At 42.7% G+C, this 17180-nt stretch overlaps 1 protein-coding gene across 1 annotated transcript in view; it reads right to left on the bottom strand.

The window, feature by feature from the left end:
• Positions 1–13895, bottom strand: part of LOC101174445 (cGMP-inhibited 3',5'-cyclic phosphodiesterase A) — an 84598-nt gene extending 70703 nt beyond the window's left edge. The window contains exon 1 of the mRNA XM_011482616.3: positions 12913–13895. Coding sequence (XP_011480918.1) covers positions 12913–13833 — 921 coding nt within the window. The 5' untranslated portion in view covers positions 13834–13895. The remainder of the gene's footprint in view (positions 1–12912) is intronic.
• Between the last annotated feature and the right edge of the window lie 3285 nt (positions 13896–17180).

Raw genomic sequence — 17180 nt, 5'->3', positions numbered from 1 at the left:
ATCTGGCAAATTTCTAGCTAATCAGCTTAAAATTAATAAAGAAAAATCAACAATCACTTCGATTATGGACCAAACAGGGAATGTCACCCATGACCCGGTAAAAATTAATAATGCGTTTAAAGACTTTTATCAAAACTTATACACTCCACAGATCAATCCATCAGAACAAAGCATCAACTCATTTCTCAACAATATAAACCTGCCCAAGTTAAACGAAGATCAAATCACAAATTTAGACTCTCCGCTCTCGTTGTCTGAGCTTCATGAAGCTCTGTTACTTATGCCTAATGGTAAAGCACCAGGGCCTGACGGCTTTCCTGCAGAGTTTTATAAGGAATTCTGGGAACAACTGGCACCAACGTTTTATAAAACGGTAAAATTTATCAATGAAAGCCAATCTCTACCACCTAACATGAACTCTGCCAACATTATCCTTCTTCTAAAACCAGACAAAGACCCCACGAGTCCTTCAAGCTATCGCCCCATTTCTTTAATTAATGCAGATGTAAAAATTATCTGCAAAGCACTAGCACAGAGAATAGAAAAAGTCACTCCTCACATAATTGACTTTGATCAAACTGGATTCATCAAAGGCAGACACTCGGATGACAATGTCCGCAGACTCGTTAACATAATAGACTTTGCCACCATCAAAAACCAGGAAATGACTATACTATCACTGGATGCTGAAAAAGCCTTTGATAGAGTAAATTGGAAGTTCCTCATTGCTGCCCTCCATAAGTTTGGGTTTGGAGAATCATTCATCAATTGGATCAAAATATTATATCACAACCCCAATGCATCAGTTAGAACTAATAAACAGACTTCCAACAGGTTTTTTCTTGGAAGAGGAACTAGACAGGGTTGCCCACTCTCCCCCTCGCTTTTTGCAATATTTATCGAGCCTCTAGCTGCAGCAATAAGACAGAATGAGAGTATTAAAGGAATTAAAACCAAACACAGCCATCATAAAATTAGTCTCTATGCAGATGACATATTACTGTTTTTAAGTAATATACATTCTGTAAATGAAACGGCAACAATCATTAATGAATTCTCTTCTATATCAGACTATTCCATTAATTGGAATAAATCTGTTTTATTACCACTGAACAGTAATGCGGAGCAAGGACTCACAATACCAGTTAAATCAGGCAATATAAAATATCTAGGTATTTATTTTTCCCCCAAAATATCAGAACTGGTGCTGCTAAACTACACCCCATTACTGAAAAACATACAGGACGACCTAACACGCTGGACCAACCTGCCTTTGTCCCTTATGGGCAAGGTAGCCACGGTTAAAATGAAAATCTTACCCAAAGTTAATTATCTCTTCTCAATGATTCCCACACAACCGCCATTAAAATGGTTCAAAACATTAGACTCATCCATATCAAGCTTTCTATGGAACAATAAACCTGCAAGAATTAGTCTAAAAACTTTAAAATCTGCAAAAAGCTGTGGAGGATTAGAATTACCTAACTTCCACAATTACTTTCTTGCAAATAGATTACAATACATCTTAAAATGGTTAAAAAATAATCCAGAAACCAACTCATGGTTAGACTTGGAACAGGCGTTATGTGGAAAGATCAACCTGTCAGATCTTCCATTTATTAGTCAAATAGTTAAAAAACAGGATTGTTTCAAAAGTATTAATATAAATGCCACTTTAACAGCCTGGTGGGAATTTCTCAAAATATCAAAATCATCAATTCAACCGTGCAAAATGACACCCATCTGGAACAACCCAGACATCCTCATAAACAAAAAAATTATCCACTTCCCAGCTTGGCAAGCAGGGGGCATAAAACAACTAGAGCACATAATTATTGATATAAGATTCATAACTCCCCAGGAACTTCAAGACAAACATGGAATATATAACTTCTTGGAATATCAGCAACTTAAATCAATTATTACTAAAAAGTTTAAATACAGAGACAACGATTTAAAGCTACCAGATGTAGTTACCACTCTGATCAATTTCTCAATGAATAAAACTCTCTCCAAAATATACAAACTTTTATGTAATTTAGATAACAATATTTCACTTCCGACAACAAAATGGGATGCGGATTTGAGCATCAGCACAGATGAAAGTTTTTGGTCAGAACTTTGTCTAAACACCTTTAAAATGACAAAAAATCCAAATCTGCAGCTAATCCATTTCAAAACTCTTCACAGAATTTACTACACTGGACAGAGGATGTTCAAGATGGGTCTCAGTAACTCAGACATTTGTCAGCACTGTGACAGTAATCTACCCGACAATTACATGCATGCACTATGGTTCTGCACGCCTGTCCAGGCTCTCTGGCAGCAGGTATGTGCCGATCTATCAGTCTGGCTTAAGGTTTCAATCACAGCTTCACCGTCACTTTGTGTGCTTGGTGACATGAGTGCCATCGATGTAGAAGGAGGATTAGGCTCTATCATTTTCATAACTCTTTGCATTGCTAAAAAAACTATTTTAATAAATTGGAAAAGCAAAAAAAATATAAATATAAGTCAACACAGAAATCTGCTGCTTGATCATATCAGCTTGGAAAAAATGTCAGCCCAAAGTTCAAGTAACTTTGAAAGAATTCGGTCTCTCTGGTCTCCCATAGCTAACTCCGTGACTTAGGGGGTGGGGGGGGCATGGTCGTCGCTGCTCCTTGCCCTTCTGCCGTGGGCCGGGGTGGGGGTCGGGGCCTCCGGTGCCTGGCCGGGGGTGGTGGGGGCTCCGTTGGTCGGGGGGTCGGGTCCGGCGCCTGGGTGGGGCGGCCTGGGGCGCTGCGTGGTCCTCTGGGCTTGGGTGTGGGGGTGCGTGGTGGGGGGGGTGGGGTGGTGGTCTGGCTTGGCTTGGGGGGGTGGTCCCTTTGCCTGTGCTGGGGGGGGTTGGCGGGGGGCGCTGCTCGGGGGGGGGGCCCAGCGGCGCTGGATGGGCTTCCCGTCTACACCTGGGGCTGGGATCGGCCCTTCCCTGGCTCTGGGGCGGGACGGGACAACCCTCTTGGGGCCCCCGGTCGCTCTGGGTGTCATCCGCTTCGGCTGCGGGGTCTGGGGGTGGGGTGGGGTGGGGGTCTTGTCGGCCCTGTCCTGTGGGGGGGCATTTTGGGGGAGGGGGGGGCCACTATTGGTACGGGGCAGGGGGGGTTGACGGGTCGGGGTCTCCGCTGAGGCCATCGGCGGTTTCCCCGGCCGGTTGGCTGCCTCGGTCCCGTCGAGGCCTGACCAGAGCTCTTCTAGGGCCGGCGTTTGGGGGTGGGGGCCTGGGCTTGCTCCGGGGGGGGCCGGCGCTTTCTGGCTCCCCTCTCTCTGTGTGGGGGTGGTGGTGCTGGGCCTGGGGTGTCTGCGCCTCCGGGGGTGGGGCCCCGGGGCTGGGTGGGCCTGGCCCCCTTGCTGGGGGGGGGGGGGGGGGCGGGGGACGGCTGTTTGACCACCGGGGGACAGTCTATCATCTGTCCCCAACTTACCCCCTTCCTCATATAACCTCATAATAGGGTGAGGGGGTGGGGGGCTTAGCCTGCGATGAGCCTTGGGGGGGGGGGCTTACTAGGCAGTGACTCCCCTCCTGTGGTTGCCGTATGGAGTGGCCCCCCCCTCTTTCGGTTTTATTTGCACCTTAGACATGTAGGGCCCTTGGTAGGGGGGGTGCTTGGACATCACTGCCAGCAAGCAGCGGATGTCCTCCTAGCACCCTACCCGCCAATTTTAACCGCACCTTAGACATTTAGGGCCCCTTGGTGGGGAGGGTGAGGGGACGTCACTGTGAGTAATCAGGAGACGTCCCCTTAGTGCCCTACCCGCCAATTTTAACCGCACCCCCCTTAGTACACACACCCCTCCCCCCTCAATATATACATCCCAACATAAACACACACACATGCACACACACACTCTCTCAAACACACATACACGCACACACATTTTGCAAGGAAGGTGGGACCTAGGACCATCTGTCCCCTGCCTCTTCCCTGGTGGGGGGTACGGGCCCCTTTGCAACGGCGGCTGTGTCCCCGGGGTGCTGGCTTCCTGGGCCCGGCGGTGCTCTCTCCGCGCGGTGGGGGGGTTCACATTACATCTGAGCCGGGGGTGTTCGTGTCCCTGGGGGGTGGGTTCTGGTCCTTGCTCCTGAGTGCTGGGCCCCGCCAAATTTCCAACTGTGGCCGAGCCTGGTCGGGCCATATTTACAACACCCCTTGTGGGCCCTCTTTTTTCCCCGGGGTTCCCCCCTCCTGGGCGGGGGCGGCGGGCCCCTGCCTCGCTCCTCCCTGGACCAACCGTGGGCCGGGCGGATGGCTGCCTGGAGTGCGGAGTGGGTCTCCCTTGGGGGGTCCTGGCCCGTACCTGGGGTTGGGGCGGGGGGATGCCCGGAACTCCTGGGTGGTGGTGGGGTGCTCGTCTGGGGCTGTGGGCGTCCTTCTCCGGTGGGGCCCTGCGTTGGGTTCTCCCGGCGCGGCGGGGGGGCTGCTCTCCTGGTTGGGCTGGGGCGGCGCCCTCTTTCCCTCCGTGCCTCCCTGCTCTCTGGGGGCCTTGCGGCGGCCCTGCTGGCCCTGGCCTGGGTGGCGGGCTTGGTCGCCCGGGCGGCGGTTGTTCCCTGCCGGTTCCCGTGTGGTGTTGGGGGGAATCCGGCTGCCGCTGCTGGTGCGGTGGGGGTCTTGGGGTGGGGATGGCTGGGCACTCTCCCTCCTTCTTTTCACGTTCCACCATCCATTTTAGAAGAACATAAACACTCACCTGAGCACAGGTGTTAGCTCAACAGACTGAATGACTGAAATATTTCACACTAGTTGGTTTTAAGGCATAAGTATGCGTGTGAACACTATCTGTTTTGTGTACATGTCGACAGGTGGACATTTTTGCAACTAAGAGGTGTGTTTATAACATTTGAGTGTGTGTGTGGACAGGCTCCGCCCTTTTTTTTTTTTTGTTTTTTTTTTTTACATTTGAACCTTACCATAATGATTAACAACCAGTAAACTTGTTGCTTTATGCTGCTTCATGGTCTTATCCCCCTTCCCCTCCTATTATCACCCCCTACCCCCCCTCTCTTTAACGTCCCTCTTTCTTCTTCCCCTCTTTCCTTTTCCGTCCGGTCCAACACCAAAGATTTTCAGACATGTTTGAAATTAATAAAGTTTGGCCTCAATTACAAAAGGGGTTTATTCAGACATACCTTTGGTTTGTCTGAAGATTAATAACCCCTCTTGTTAAAGTAAAATATGTCCAACCCAAGAGGCCCTCAGCTCTCATCTGTCTGCCTAGCTGTTGGACAGGACAAGTTAAAAAAAAAAAAAAAAAAAAAAAAAATATGTTTTGATTACCGGTACATGAATCAATCTTTACTACAATGGAATATAGATTTAAGAAATATTTTGATTTGATTTGAAATGGTTTATTTCAAGCAATTAAAGCAAGAATAATGCACAAAACAATACAATCAGCAGTTACACATTCATACAAAGACGTATCGAACTACTTTCTGTGTGGAGTTTGCATGTTCTCCCTGTGTATGCGTGGGTTTCCTCCAGTGACTCCGGCTTCCTCCAACCATCCAAAAACATGCGTCATAGGTTAATTGATTATTCTAAATTCCCCCTAGGTGTGAATGTAAGTGTGCATGGGTGTGTGATTTGCGGTCCTGCAACCTGTCCAGGATCTCCCCTGCCTTTGCCCACGAGGGGCCAAGATACGCTCCAGCTGCCCCTTGACCCCAAAAGGGACAAAATGGGTTTAAAAGATGAGTGGATGATGAATGAGCATGCTATTGCATTCAACAGGAGTAGTAAGTTTAGTTTTCCACAGTTTGACCAATGTGTTGTGTTTTACAAACATATATAATTCTGCAAAAAACATTTGAATCCTTGGTACTGGTGCTGAAAAACATGCTGCATCCATGTAAGAAAACCCTCCATTATCTTACATTAGGATATATTAAGCATGGACTTCATTCAAAGTGAGATAGCTTTGCCGGCTGGGACAGGTTGCATGCCTCCCTGGAAAACTATGTGCGTCAGTAAGAGAATGTGGGCCCTCCCTCAAATAGATTTCAGAGCACATATTTTTGCTTAAAAATCTTTTTTTTTTCTTCCTCTCCCACCAGTAGGACACAGATAGCTTGTGTGCTGATGAGCAGATGAGTATGCTTTCCATCACAACTTAGCTTCACCCTTAGTCAGAGATAGACAGTATAACTTAGAGTCATTTCCTATTACTAAAAAAACGACCCAAAACAAACGACTGTTTGTGTCATTTAACTTTTTTGCAACAAAGAAAAAGGAAACAGTACTAGGGAAGCCATCAAAAACCATAAAGCGCTGTGAAGTGTTGCTGCTTTTTTTAGATTTGCTATTTAAAGCTGTTGTTATCTTGTATACAGAGAGTGCTTGTCAGTAGCACATGACTCAAAAAAAAAAAAACAACTCCCTCAAATACCCATTTAGCTGAGGTCCTGGCTAAAACACAAACACATTCTTTTCAAACACAAGCAGAGCTACAGTCAATAAGGAGGAAAAATTGAAGTAAAAGCCTAAAAATGTGAGAAGTCTTAACTGCATCTGATTTTGTGCAGACATTTCTCATTACAACTGCAAGGATGTCATAGAACAGTGAATCAAGACATCACGTCATCCTTCTCACATATGAGAAAACGTGCATACAGCCATGCAGTGGAGCCAATACTATTTTCTAGCCTCCTGATCAACAGAGTGCCTGTCTTACCTCTGGCTTGGCAGGATGCACCAGCCTCCTTCATAAATACTGCACAACCAACGCTTGATGAAAATCCCCTCTTTCTCTCAGGTACAACTGCACTCTGGAGAGCTTCATTATGTACAGTAAGGATAAACTGTACTGCCAAACCATGTGCATCTCTGTCAAAGACAGACTGAGGTAACAGATGAGTGTAAAACATTGAACTCAACAAAAATAATTCTTCTCTAAATAAAAATGTATCAACACAGATATTTATGTTGACTTGTAATTATAAAACAAAGTTACATGACAGAATTTGTTAAAGACCCACTCTGATAAAAATGTTTATTCTGTTCTTGTGACACCTTCTGATGAAGGAGGACATATATATAGAAAATCAAACTTTAAATTGCATTGTGTTATTTAAATTATTGTGAATCAGGAGCAGACAAAAAAATGGTGCTTGATAATGATTGTATTTGTTACGTTGAAAATACACTCAGGAGGTCACAAGCTCCCTACTCCTTTCCAATCCCATGCATCCACTTGTAGAAGACTATAATCAATGTACATTTTTGTTTTCCTCGTCTGAGCTGACACCTGGCGCAAAACTGTACAGTTCCAATTTCGCTCACCATTTTTATGTTGCACCGGTAATCCTAGGTTGGGGGTGTGAAGGGCTGTAAACTGTCAGTTATGAGTGACAGGAAGAGGTGGCAGGATTGCTTCACACCACAACTCCGAGGTAAATTTCTAACTACTGCTACTCAGCTGAAATTATGTCTTAAAAAAATGACACAGTTTTTCTGCTAAGGGCTAAGAACGGCATAATCACAATTTAAAAAGTACTAGAAAGGCTTTTACAACAGAGTGAGTCTTAAAATGACAAATTTCTGTCATTTTTACCGCAGCAAATTCTTAGTGCTGTAATAAGCATACCTGCCACAAGGGGTTTTGTGCAATACTGAAGAAGATGAAGAGCTTGAGAAATGACGAAGTACTTTGGCAAGACATGGATTGACACCAAATTGACACCAGAAAAACAGTTATGGACAGACAAAGCCTTTTGATAATGTTATACTTTTGTTCCAAAGGCTTTAGTCAAACACAAAGCAGATAAACATGGTGGCCAATTTAACCTCTTAAAAACAAGACTAAAACAAAGAAACGTTTCAATCGTCATTCCTATACTGACAAAACCGGTCAGGCGGGCAGTAACTTTTGGGAAGGTAAATGTATTTTCTCCAATGCTTCAGTTCGAAGGACTTATCAATCAATATATCCTTCAGCATCTGTTACTATCCCAAAGTTTGCTAACTTTCTAGTCGAGCAGAATGCTCATTGAGTACATTAGATCGTGTTTCAGTCCAGCACTGGTAGAATTGAATGCAAAAACAAAAGGAAAAAGAAAACAAATCTACAGTTTGTAATTTCCTTTGATCATTTCATTTGGAAGTTATAAAAATTAGATATCCTAAGCAGGACTGTGCCCCTTGTTTTGGTCTGGTATTTCAGCTATGTTTTTTTGGTTATGCCATGTTCTGTTTTCAGGTTTTGTGTGTTCTCACTGTCACAGTCACACCAGGTTCAAGTTTTCAACTATCCACAGCTGTCTTGATTTAAGTATGTCCTCGGAAAAGTAAAGATGCTGGTTTTTCATTTATCCTTGTCAGGTCATCTACATTGCCACCCTTATTGTTTTTCTCCTTGTTTGGAGTTTTTTCACATTTTGAGTTAACTTATCCAAACTTTAAGTGAATCTTTGGTCACTCACTCTACACGCCACTCATCAATTAAGCTTTCACGTTAAAGCGGGGTGTCAAACTCTAGACCTCGAGGGCTGGTCTTCTGCTGGTTTTCTAGAAATCCTGCCTTATTTAGTGCTGATTATCAGAATCAGGTGTGTTTGGCCCATAAGGAGCTTCAATGGCAGGTTAGTTGAAAAAAATATTGGACACCCCTGTTCTAAACCAATAGCAAAATGTCCTTCTTTTTCTTCTCAGCCAATCACAATCATATTTCTGCTTTTAAACTGATGGACGTTTATCTCTCTACATTCTAGATGATTTCGCCAGCCCTCCAACACCCAATTCTCCACCTGGATCAATACTAAGTTGTGGACCTGCCTCAACCACCATCAGTGTACCAGTTTATCCCAGCAGGATATAGATGTCATCTGTCCCCAGCCTAACCGCCAGAGGATTATGGACTATTTCATGGACATTTTTGTATCACAAATAAATCTTTATTATTTGCATTCATAAAATCTCTCCTTATTGAATTTCCTGCCATCAAGCCTTGTCTTACACTTTGGGTCCTTCAGCTTTGTTTCCTAACATATCATGTACCTTACATAAAATCAAAACTTACATAACAAATGTTTATTGGAATGAACTACGTAGCTTTTTTAAATAATTTCTTTAACTAAAGGGTATCCTGCATGTGTCTGTACTCCACAACATCATTCTCTCTGTTCAGTTCAGTGGTGACAAATGAAGAGGATGAGCTGCAGGACATGCTGTCCTTAGCATCAGGTCAGCTGATTGTGTTTTTTTTTTCTTTTTAAGTTTTGAAGTTCAATTTGTCATCATGCCTGAAATGGGCATGATGAAGCAGAATGGGTAATGGAGCTCCTCTAATAGTACAGATAGTGCACTAACTCAGCGTTCCCTAGATACCAATTAGCAATGAACAACCAAGCTGATGGGTGAACAGCTCCAGCTTCCAGATGAGAGACTAAAACTTGGGACACTATATGATCCCACGTCAGAATATACTTTGAAATGTGCATGTTTTCTGTTCTAATGGGAGTTTTGGCAGCTCACCATAACATCAAATAATGTGCCTCTTGCTATAAATTTTGCATCACGTCTTGTTTACAGCACTTCTGAAATTCATAAAAAATCAATCCCAGAACAAAAAATTCCATCTTAACAGAAACTATCTTAAAACTGAATTGGGAAACATAACCTCAATGACTAGCCCTGCAGTTACATGTAAACTTTTTCTGTCTTTGCCATTTTCAATAGTTTCCTAGCTATACAGATCACCTCTGATTATGTCCCTGTAGTGATCAGCTAAAATCAGTAAAACACTTTTAAATAAAACCCACCTGCATATCATCTTACCCATTAAACATTGGACGTCTGATGGATATGGAGATCATGTCTGTTTTGCGCCCATCAGTCAAAAAGCAATTATGAACATCTGCATAAAGTGCCAACCAGGTCTGTTGTTTGGATGTCGGCCCATGACTTCTCTTGGACGTATAAAGTTTAACATTTGAAGGTCTGATTAGGTTATTTGTTTGAAAGTCATAAAGATATTTAAAACAAGTACAAGAAAAGGACATGGATTTCTTAAAAAAATTAAATTACATTATATTAAATACTACTTTTATGATGTATTGGTGTAGTGAGTGCATTAAGTTTTGTTATTTTATTTATTTTAATGATTTTTCTCTACTGATTGATTAAAATAAATACCATTTTGGCAGTGTGGAAACTAATGGTTGTGATTTGAACCAGTGCTACTCTAACTGGTTGAGGCAGTATGCAATCATAGTCCAACCAGCCATTTCTCTACTGCAACTACTTAAACTTTTCAGTTCTTAGGTTGTTTCCTCTTCCGATCAATTTTGTGTAAAACAATATCCACATAATAACACATACAGGTTTAAATACAACTTTGAAAAGTCCACAAATATTACTGAGTACTGTATCGACTCTACCGGCTCCGTGCATTCAGTTGACCAGGTAAAATGTGGGAATTCACTTTTTTCTTTTGTTCTTACATTTTTGGTTAACATGTCAGCTTCCCAAGACTACATCATAAATGGACCTGTCTCCTTCTGCACCTGAATAAAGTGAAATAAAGAGTTTCGAAAAAATTGCTCGACCTTGTATGTACCATGAATGTCTATCAGTGTCTTTGCGTATTACTATTACACTTTGTGTACCTTGTGGAACATAAGTATCAACTGGGATATGATCCCATTCCCATTTAAGTGTTACACTGGACTGCGGCACCAGTCAACGTCAGCGTAAAGAATGTCTATAAGGGGCTTAAATTTGATGTTGAAAAGACGTGCACAATAAACTTCTTCGAACTACAATCAGCCTTTACACTGAGGTTCCATGGATGTTACTACTACATGTTTGGAAGAGGTCAGGAAAGAGCTCATCATTTTGAGTAACAGCCTCCACTTTTGGAGAACCATTATGGGACGTCCAGCAAGACTAACAATATATGTTACTTGGATGTGTTCTCGTACACAATAGAAAGTAAAACTAGAGGAAAAAAGGCAGCATGTAAGAAGCTAACGCAGTATACCAATCTGAAATGGACCCATCTTTAAAGTACAGATCTGTAAGGCCAGTAACTCAAACACATTGCAAACTACTCTTAATGAGGAAAATGTGATGCATTTGTTAAGTAAGAAATATTGTTTAGCTAAGAGATTCTTGACACAGCAATGTAGGCTACAAAGAAACGTCAAAGGACTGATGAGTTTCATAAATACGGAGCTAAAATGGAAATAAACAATAAAAGGTTTTAAACTTTAATTACAGTGTTTATGCTTTGCTTGAGAAATATTTAATTTAAAACCCCATCTCTCTTTTTTCAATTAAACTGATTCTTTTATTCTTTATTTTTTTAAAGAACATATTTACCTTTTCCTGCTTTCCAGGGATAAAATCTCACAAAATGTTATCTTGTTTTTAAGTACTTTATATCAGAGCAAAATTGTCTGCTTATAGAACAAGAGCCTTTTTCTTTATGAATGCATATTTAACTTTACAATAAGATGATCCAAAATTTAACAGATCCATCTTCCTTATTTATATTTTTACATATGCATTCAATGGTAACATAATTCACATTTCCCTGTGTGTGGTTTGATACTTTTCCATCTTCTGGGTATCCTCCATATAATTATTCTATTGTGTATCAATGTTTATTGATTTAAAAAAAAAACATAAACAACATTGCTGCTTGAAAAACCTCTGCTGGGAATAGCATTGGTTTTGATGGTGAGAAAAAAGATTTAAAAAAATGTCTAAGAAAAATCAAAGTGGAAAAGCAAATGTAAAAATGTGACAAACCCATTATAGCGGAGCCAGTTAAGTTGATATTTCAGACACATCGTGCATTTTTTGGTACAAGCACCAAGTTTGGTATGGATGTACCTTAGGATAACCTCTTTCAGGAAAGCACATTAACCACAAGAATAATCCAAATTGGCGGCCATTTTTAGAGATGGCGGCTATACACTCCATTGTTACAAAAATATTAAATATCTTTTTGCACCAGTCTCAACAATATAAGCCCTTCATGCATAAAATCCAGTCTTTAAACTTGAGGGGTACCAACAGAATATTATTATACGTATATTATATAAATATAATTTAAAATATCGGATCTTCTCATGGCTAACATGCTTTTACGAAAGAGGGGATCCTAAGGTACATCCAAACCAAATTTGGTTTGGATGTACCACAAAATGCAGGATTATTTTAAAGACCCACGCTAAAATGGTGTGTTTAACATGTTCTTAAAGCATTTTTTTTTCATGATGGAGGACACACATATGAAAGAGTTGTGTTGCACCGGTAATGTTGGCTTGAGGTTGTGAGGGGCTGAGTGTAAAGAAAGAGATGATGGGAAATCAGTGGAGGCTTACTTCCACACCAACAGTCCCTCCCACAACTTAGAGGCAAATTTCTGATGAACTGCTGCTAATCTGCATAAAATATGGCCTAAAAAGTGACACAGGGTTTTTAGGAATTTGGCTAAAAACTACACAATCATTATTAGAAGACAACTGGGAACACTTGAAATAAATCAAAATGTAGTTGGAGTGTGTTTTTAATGACCAGCTCCACTACTACTAGGCCCAGATTTTGCATCTTTCCATTCACTTGGCATGAAATGCATCATTCATTTGGTCGCACACTGGTGATAACAGAACGGCTGGATATAGGGACTGGTGTCCCAGAAAATCAGGAACAAGCGTCAGTGGCCTGTGAAGGCCTGTAAAGAGACCAAACATCAGGGGGACAGCTTTGTTGCTGCTGATGATAACAGATGCCCCGGAATGAAGGGAGCAGCCACACACATGCTTCACAGCGAACAGCCAAAGAGAAGACCGGCCTGCATTTGTTTAGAGGTCATGAGCGGAAAGAGAGCAGCAGCTGGTACAGTCCAGGTGTTCAAAGTTGGCCTTACCTGGTCCCGCGGAATGCAGGGCAGCGAAGTCCTGCGGTGGGACTTGCTGTTGCTCTGACTGTGAGCCATCATTTCCGAGGCCGCTATGGAGCTGGACCTCCGTCTCCTCTTGAAGACAGGGATGTCCTCCTCCTTCGCCCCGGTCACAGAGCCACAGCACCCCGTCCCGCTGGTCCCTGAGGCCGGCAGGAGCCGGTCCGCATACCGCGCAAGCAAAACCCCCAGCAGCCCCAGCAGGTAGGCCAGGTGGGGTCTCCAACTGGCCCAGACCCCGCTCAGAGAGACGAGAGAGGCGGTCCGGATGGCGCTTATGAAGACGAGGACGGAGAGTCCCTGTCCGAGCCGAGCGACCAGCAGAGCCCCGCAGCCCAGGCAGCCGAGGACGACCAGGGTTGCGGCTGAGGACAGCAGCTGCTCCTCGGCGCCGCGCAGGAGGGACTGCGCCGCGGCTTCGCCTAGGTGGCACGCCGCTAGCAAAAACACGGCGCTTCCGATGAGCAGCCCGCAGCGAATCAGACAGAGCCAGAGCCAGAAGAAGGCACATGCGAGAGTCAAGCCGGGAGAGACGCAGTGAGACGCAGTGAAAAGCAGCTCCGCTGCGCAGCCCGCCGCTGACTGAAGACGAGAGCCGGAGCTATTTCCGCTGCTGCTGCTGCTGCTGCTGCTGCTGCTGCCTGCATCCCAGTCGACCAATCTGAACAGATGAGCGAGAATAACTGAGATGGAGGCAAGGCAGACTGCAGACGGCACTCTTTGACACGTCCATGTCACAGCGACTCTGAGCCACGACTGGCTCCGTCGGTCCCGGTGCAGCGGGGTGACACATGTCCTCACGTAGCCGTTTCGCTCCAGCACCGCCCCGGGGTGTTTTTCATACGCGCCTCTTGATGAACCTCTGCCGCTGTCTGCATCCACGGCCATCGCCTTCACTCAGGCGGAATGACACGCTGACCGTCCGGGATGCAATAGATGGACTTTCTGCGTCTGCATGTTTTTACCCATGATGCGTGTGAACTCTGCAAATACTGTGCACAAAAGTTTCCATTTCTTGACCAAAAAGCTAATTATATATTAAAAAAAAAACAAGTTCGGTTTGCAGAACTTTACTGTCAGTTTTCTGGGTCAGAACTTTTTTTTATTTGGTCGAATATTGAGCTGTAGCGGATAGTCAACCAGTGAACCAAAAAAGCAACCTCCAGCGTTTCACACATGTAGCCCAGCTCCTCTCCACGTTCTCTCTCCCGGCCCATCTCTCCTCCTCTCCCCTCCCATTAAACATTATCCTCGTTTTGTGCCGCTCCAGTGATTCCTCCATCACGTTTAAACCCCGCTCAGTCTGCAGGCAGCAGGCTGCCCTGAATCCGACTCAGTTAGCAGGGAAATCTTGAAACTGTGCATACCAAGATTCTCTGACTTGTCTGGGCGGCTGGAGCAATTTATCATAATAGCTGACTGTAGTTATCCAGAAATCATCAAGTCACAGTAGAAACCTTTGAGCAGGGGCGGACTTATCAGTTTAAGGGGCCCAGACAAACAAAATAGTGGGGCCCTCTGCAGCAGATTATGATTATTATTATAATTATAATAATTATTAGATAACATAAATATCTAGAATCTAAATGTTTTAATATGCCCAAAAATTTAAATCACATTTAAATGTTAAACAAATGTATTTAATAAACATTACGCTATTCTGTTGGGAAAAAAATACCCAGACACTTTCTAGTAGGATTTTTTTTCAGATTTTACTGAGAAACTTAAATGATGAAGCGAAATAGTTTGCTATGGAGTGGCATCAATTTAAAAAATGAATATTTTTAAAAATGACCCATCTCCTCCCCTCCCATTGCATTTTGTTTCATTTTCTGTCTCTTTTCTACGGTGGCCGAGAATCGCCATTGCAGCAACAAAAAAAAAAAAGAGCAAAAAAAAAATAGCAACTGCAAACAAGAAAAAATAGAAAAGCAAATAAAAAATAAACGCTGCAAATAATTACCACCATCACAGCAAAAAAGAAAAAAAAGCAATGTAAAAAAAAAAAAGAAATGCAATCACAAAAAAGCATCTAAGAAAATGGCTGCAAATAAACGGAAAGCCAGAACGGAAGTGACATCACCACGAAAGTGAAATCACCCCGAAAGTGACATCACCACGAAAGTGACGCCACAACAGATCGGGGATCAGTTTGCCGAAGGTACACCAGAAGTGGATTGGGATTTTGCTATACACACCGTTGCGAAAAGAAGGAGGAACACAGGAGTAGGAATCGGATAATGACCGAGAAAGTGAAGTAAGTGAATATTTTGGTGATAATGTTACTATGTGTAATTTGATGTTATTTGGTTTGGCCACAGGTTTTATTCCGGTTATTGTACTGGATTGCTCAAACCTGGATTCAATTTTGATTTAGATAGTAAAAAATAAAGTAAACACATTTTCTGATTTGTGAAACCTTTACCTGATTTATGAAAATGTGAAATAGTATCATAAAAGCATAAATTGCGATAAAAATCATCCTAAATCTTAATATAGGTGGTTTTTATTGTCAATTTTATCTATCTACTTTTAGAAGATGACAGCGGAGGAGGTGTTAATGTTTGCTGCTGGTGTGCCATGTGTGCCTCCTGCTGGTACTCCACTAACCAGAACAGTGGAGTTAGTGGGGAAAATACATTTTTTCTAAGTCTCATAGAAATTAATGACATTTCTATTACACCTTCTACTCCACAGGAGGTTTCTGTCCTCCCAGAGCTCGCCTTAGGACACCTGCGTTACCGTTTGATATGTGTACTGCCCCAGTCAAACTTCCCACCTGCCACTGGCCGATAAATCTGAATTATTTGAACCATCTTGACTTTATTTCTTTAGGGTCTTTCACTTTAGTATTTAATCTATGTCTCTTTGAGATTGCACAATCTGTGGGCCAAAGCTCCCTGATCCGCTCAATTCTGATTAATCCAATTGCAGACAAATAGATCAATGAACACTTGGCTCCCTGTGCGTTTCAGGGTTGACTTTAAAGTTCTTTTAATGGTTTATAAACGTTTTAATGGTCTTGTGCCTTCTTACTTAACCGATCTGCTTTTAAGACATGAACCCTGGTGGAGCCTGCTGTCCTCTGATACTGGCCTCTTAGTTGTTCCTAAGGTGAGGACTAAAACAGACAGTGAGGCCTCGTTCCACCGTAATGGTCCTCGCCTGTGAAACAGCCTACCGGAGAGCCTCAGGGCCGCAGAGACTGTAGAGGTTTTTAAGAAGAGGCTCAAGACCCACCTTTTTAATCTGGCTTTTACATGATTTTTGTAATTGCTTAATTTTTTTATTCATTATCTATTTATAATTTATTTTCCCTAAATAATACATTTTTCCCTCATATAAAGACTATTATTATTATTATTTAATATACTACCCTTTTTAATTATTATTTCATTCATGATATTTAAGGTTATGTTTGAATAATTTCTAATACCTTTTAAAAAAGTCTTTATTTATTTTATTTTGTAATTACCATTATTGTTACATCTTATTTATTTATTTGATTTTCATTATTATTGTAAAAATTAATATTCTTATGTTGTTTCCTACTCCAGTGTTTCATCTTGGGGGATCCATTGTTCTGGGGCACTACCAGCTTCGCCTGTAGGGGGTGCTGTTGCTGAGGTGCTCATTCTTGTCAAATGTGGTCTAATAGGGGTAGAGTGGGCCGTGAGCTGCTGTGTTGGGCAGGCGCTATGGGAATGAACCCTGTGGTCGGGCTGAGCCTTGGAATAAATGGATCCCCATTTTATCGTTTCTGCACAGCAGTACCAAGACTGTTTCTTTAAGCTTCAGTTCTTACGTCTTACGTTTTTGTCCAGGGTTATAATGGGGGAACTGGGTGGATGGAGGGAGGAATCTGGTGAGGGAGTGGTGCCAACTGTGCGTAATTATCCTGTGTTTTCTGCATTAATTAATTTTCATATTTTTTGACTTTTATTTGCTTTTATGCAAGGCGCTTTATGTTTTCGACTGGAATCAAAGGTGTCATACAAATAAAATTTAAGTTAGTGTTTGAACGCCTTCATTTTCCTCGTCTAAACTGGCATCTGCATCAAAACTGTGCAACTGGATGGCTCCAATATTGTTTGCAATTTTTGCTGCTCCACTACTCTTATGTTGGGAGGACTGTAAGCTATCAGGATGGTGTGTAAACAGATGGATTATGGGAAATGGGGACAGGCTTACTCTGCACCAACAGTCCTCACAATTTCTAATGAACTGCCACTCTG

The sequence above is a fragment of the Oryzias latipes genome, chromosome 13, assembly GCF_002234675.1.
Source record: "Oryzias latipes chromosome 13, ASM223467v1".
NCBI lineage: Eukaryota > Metazoa > Chordata > Actinopteri > Beloniformes > Adrianichthyidae > Oryzias > Oryzias latipes.
Note: the sequence above shows the minus strand (reverse complement) of the source record. Positions and strands in the feature narration are given on the sequence as shown.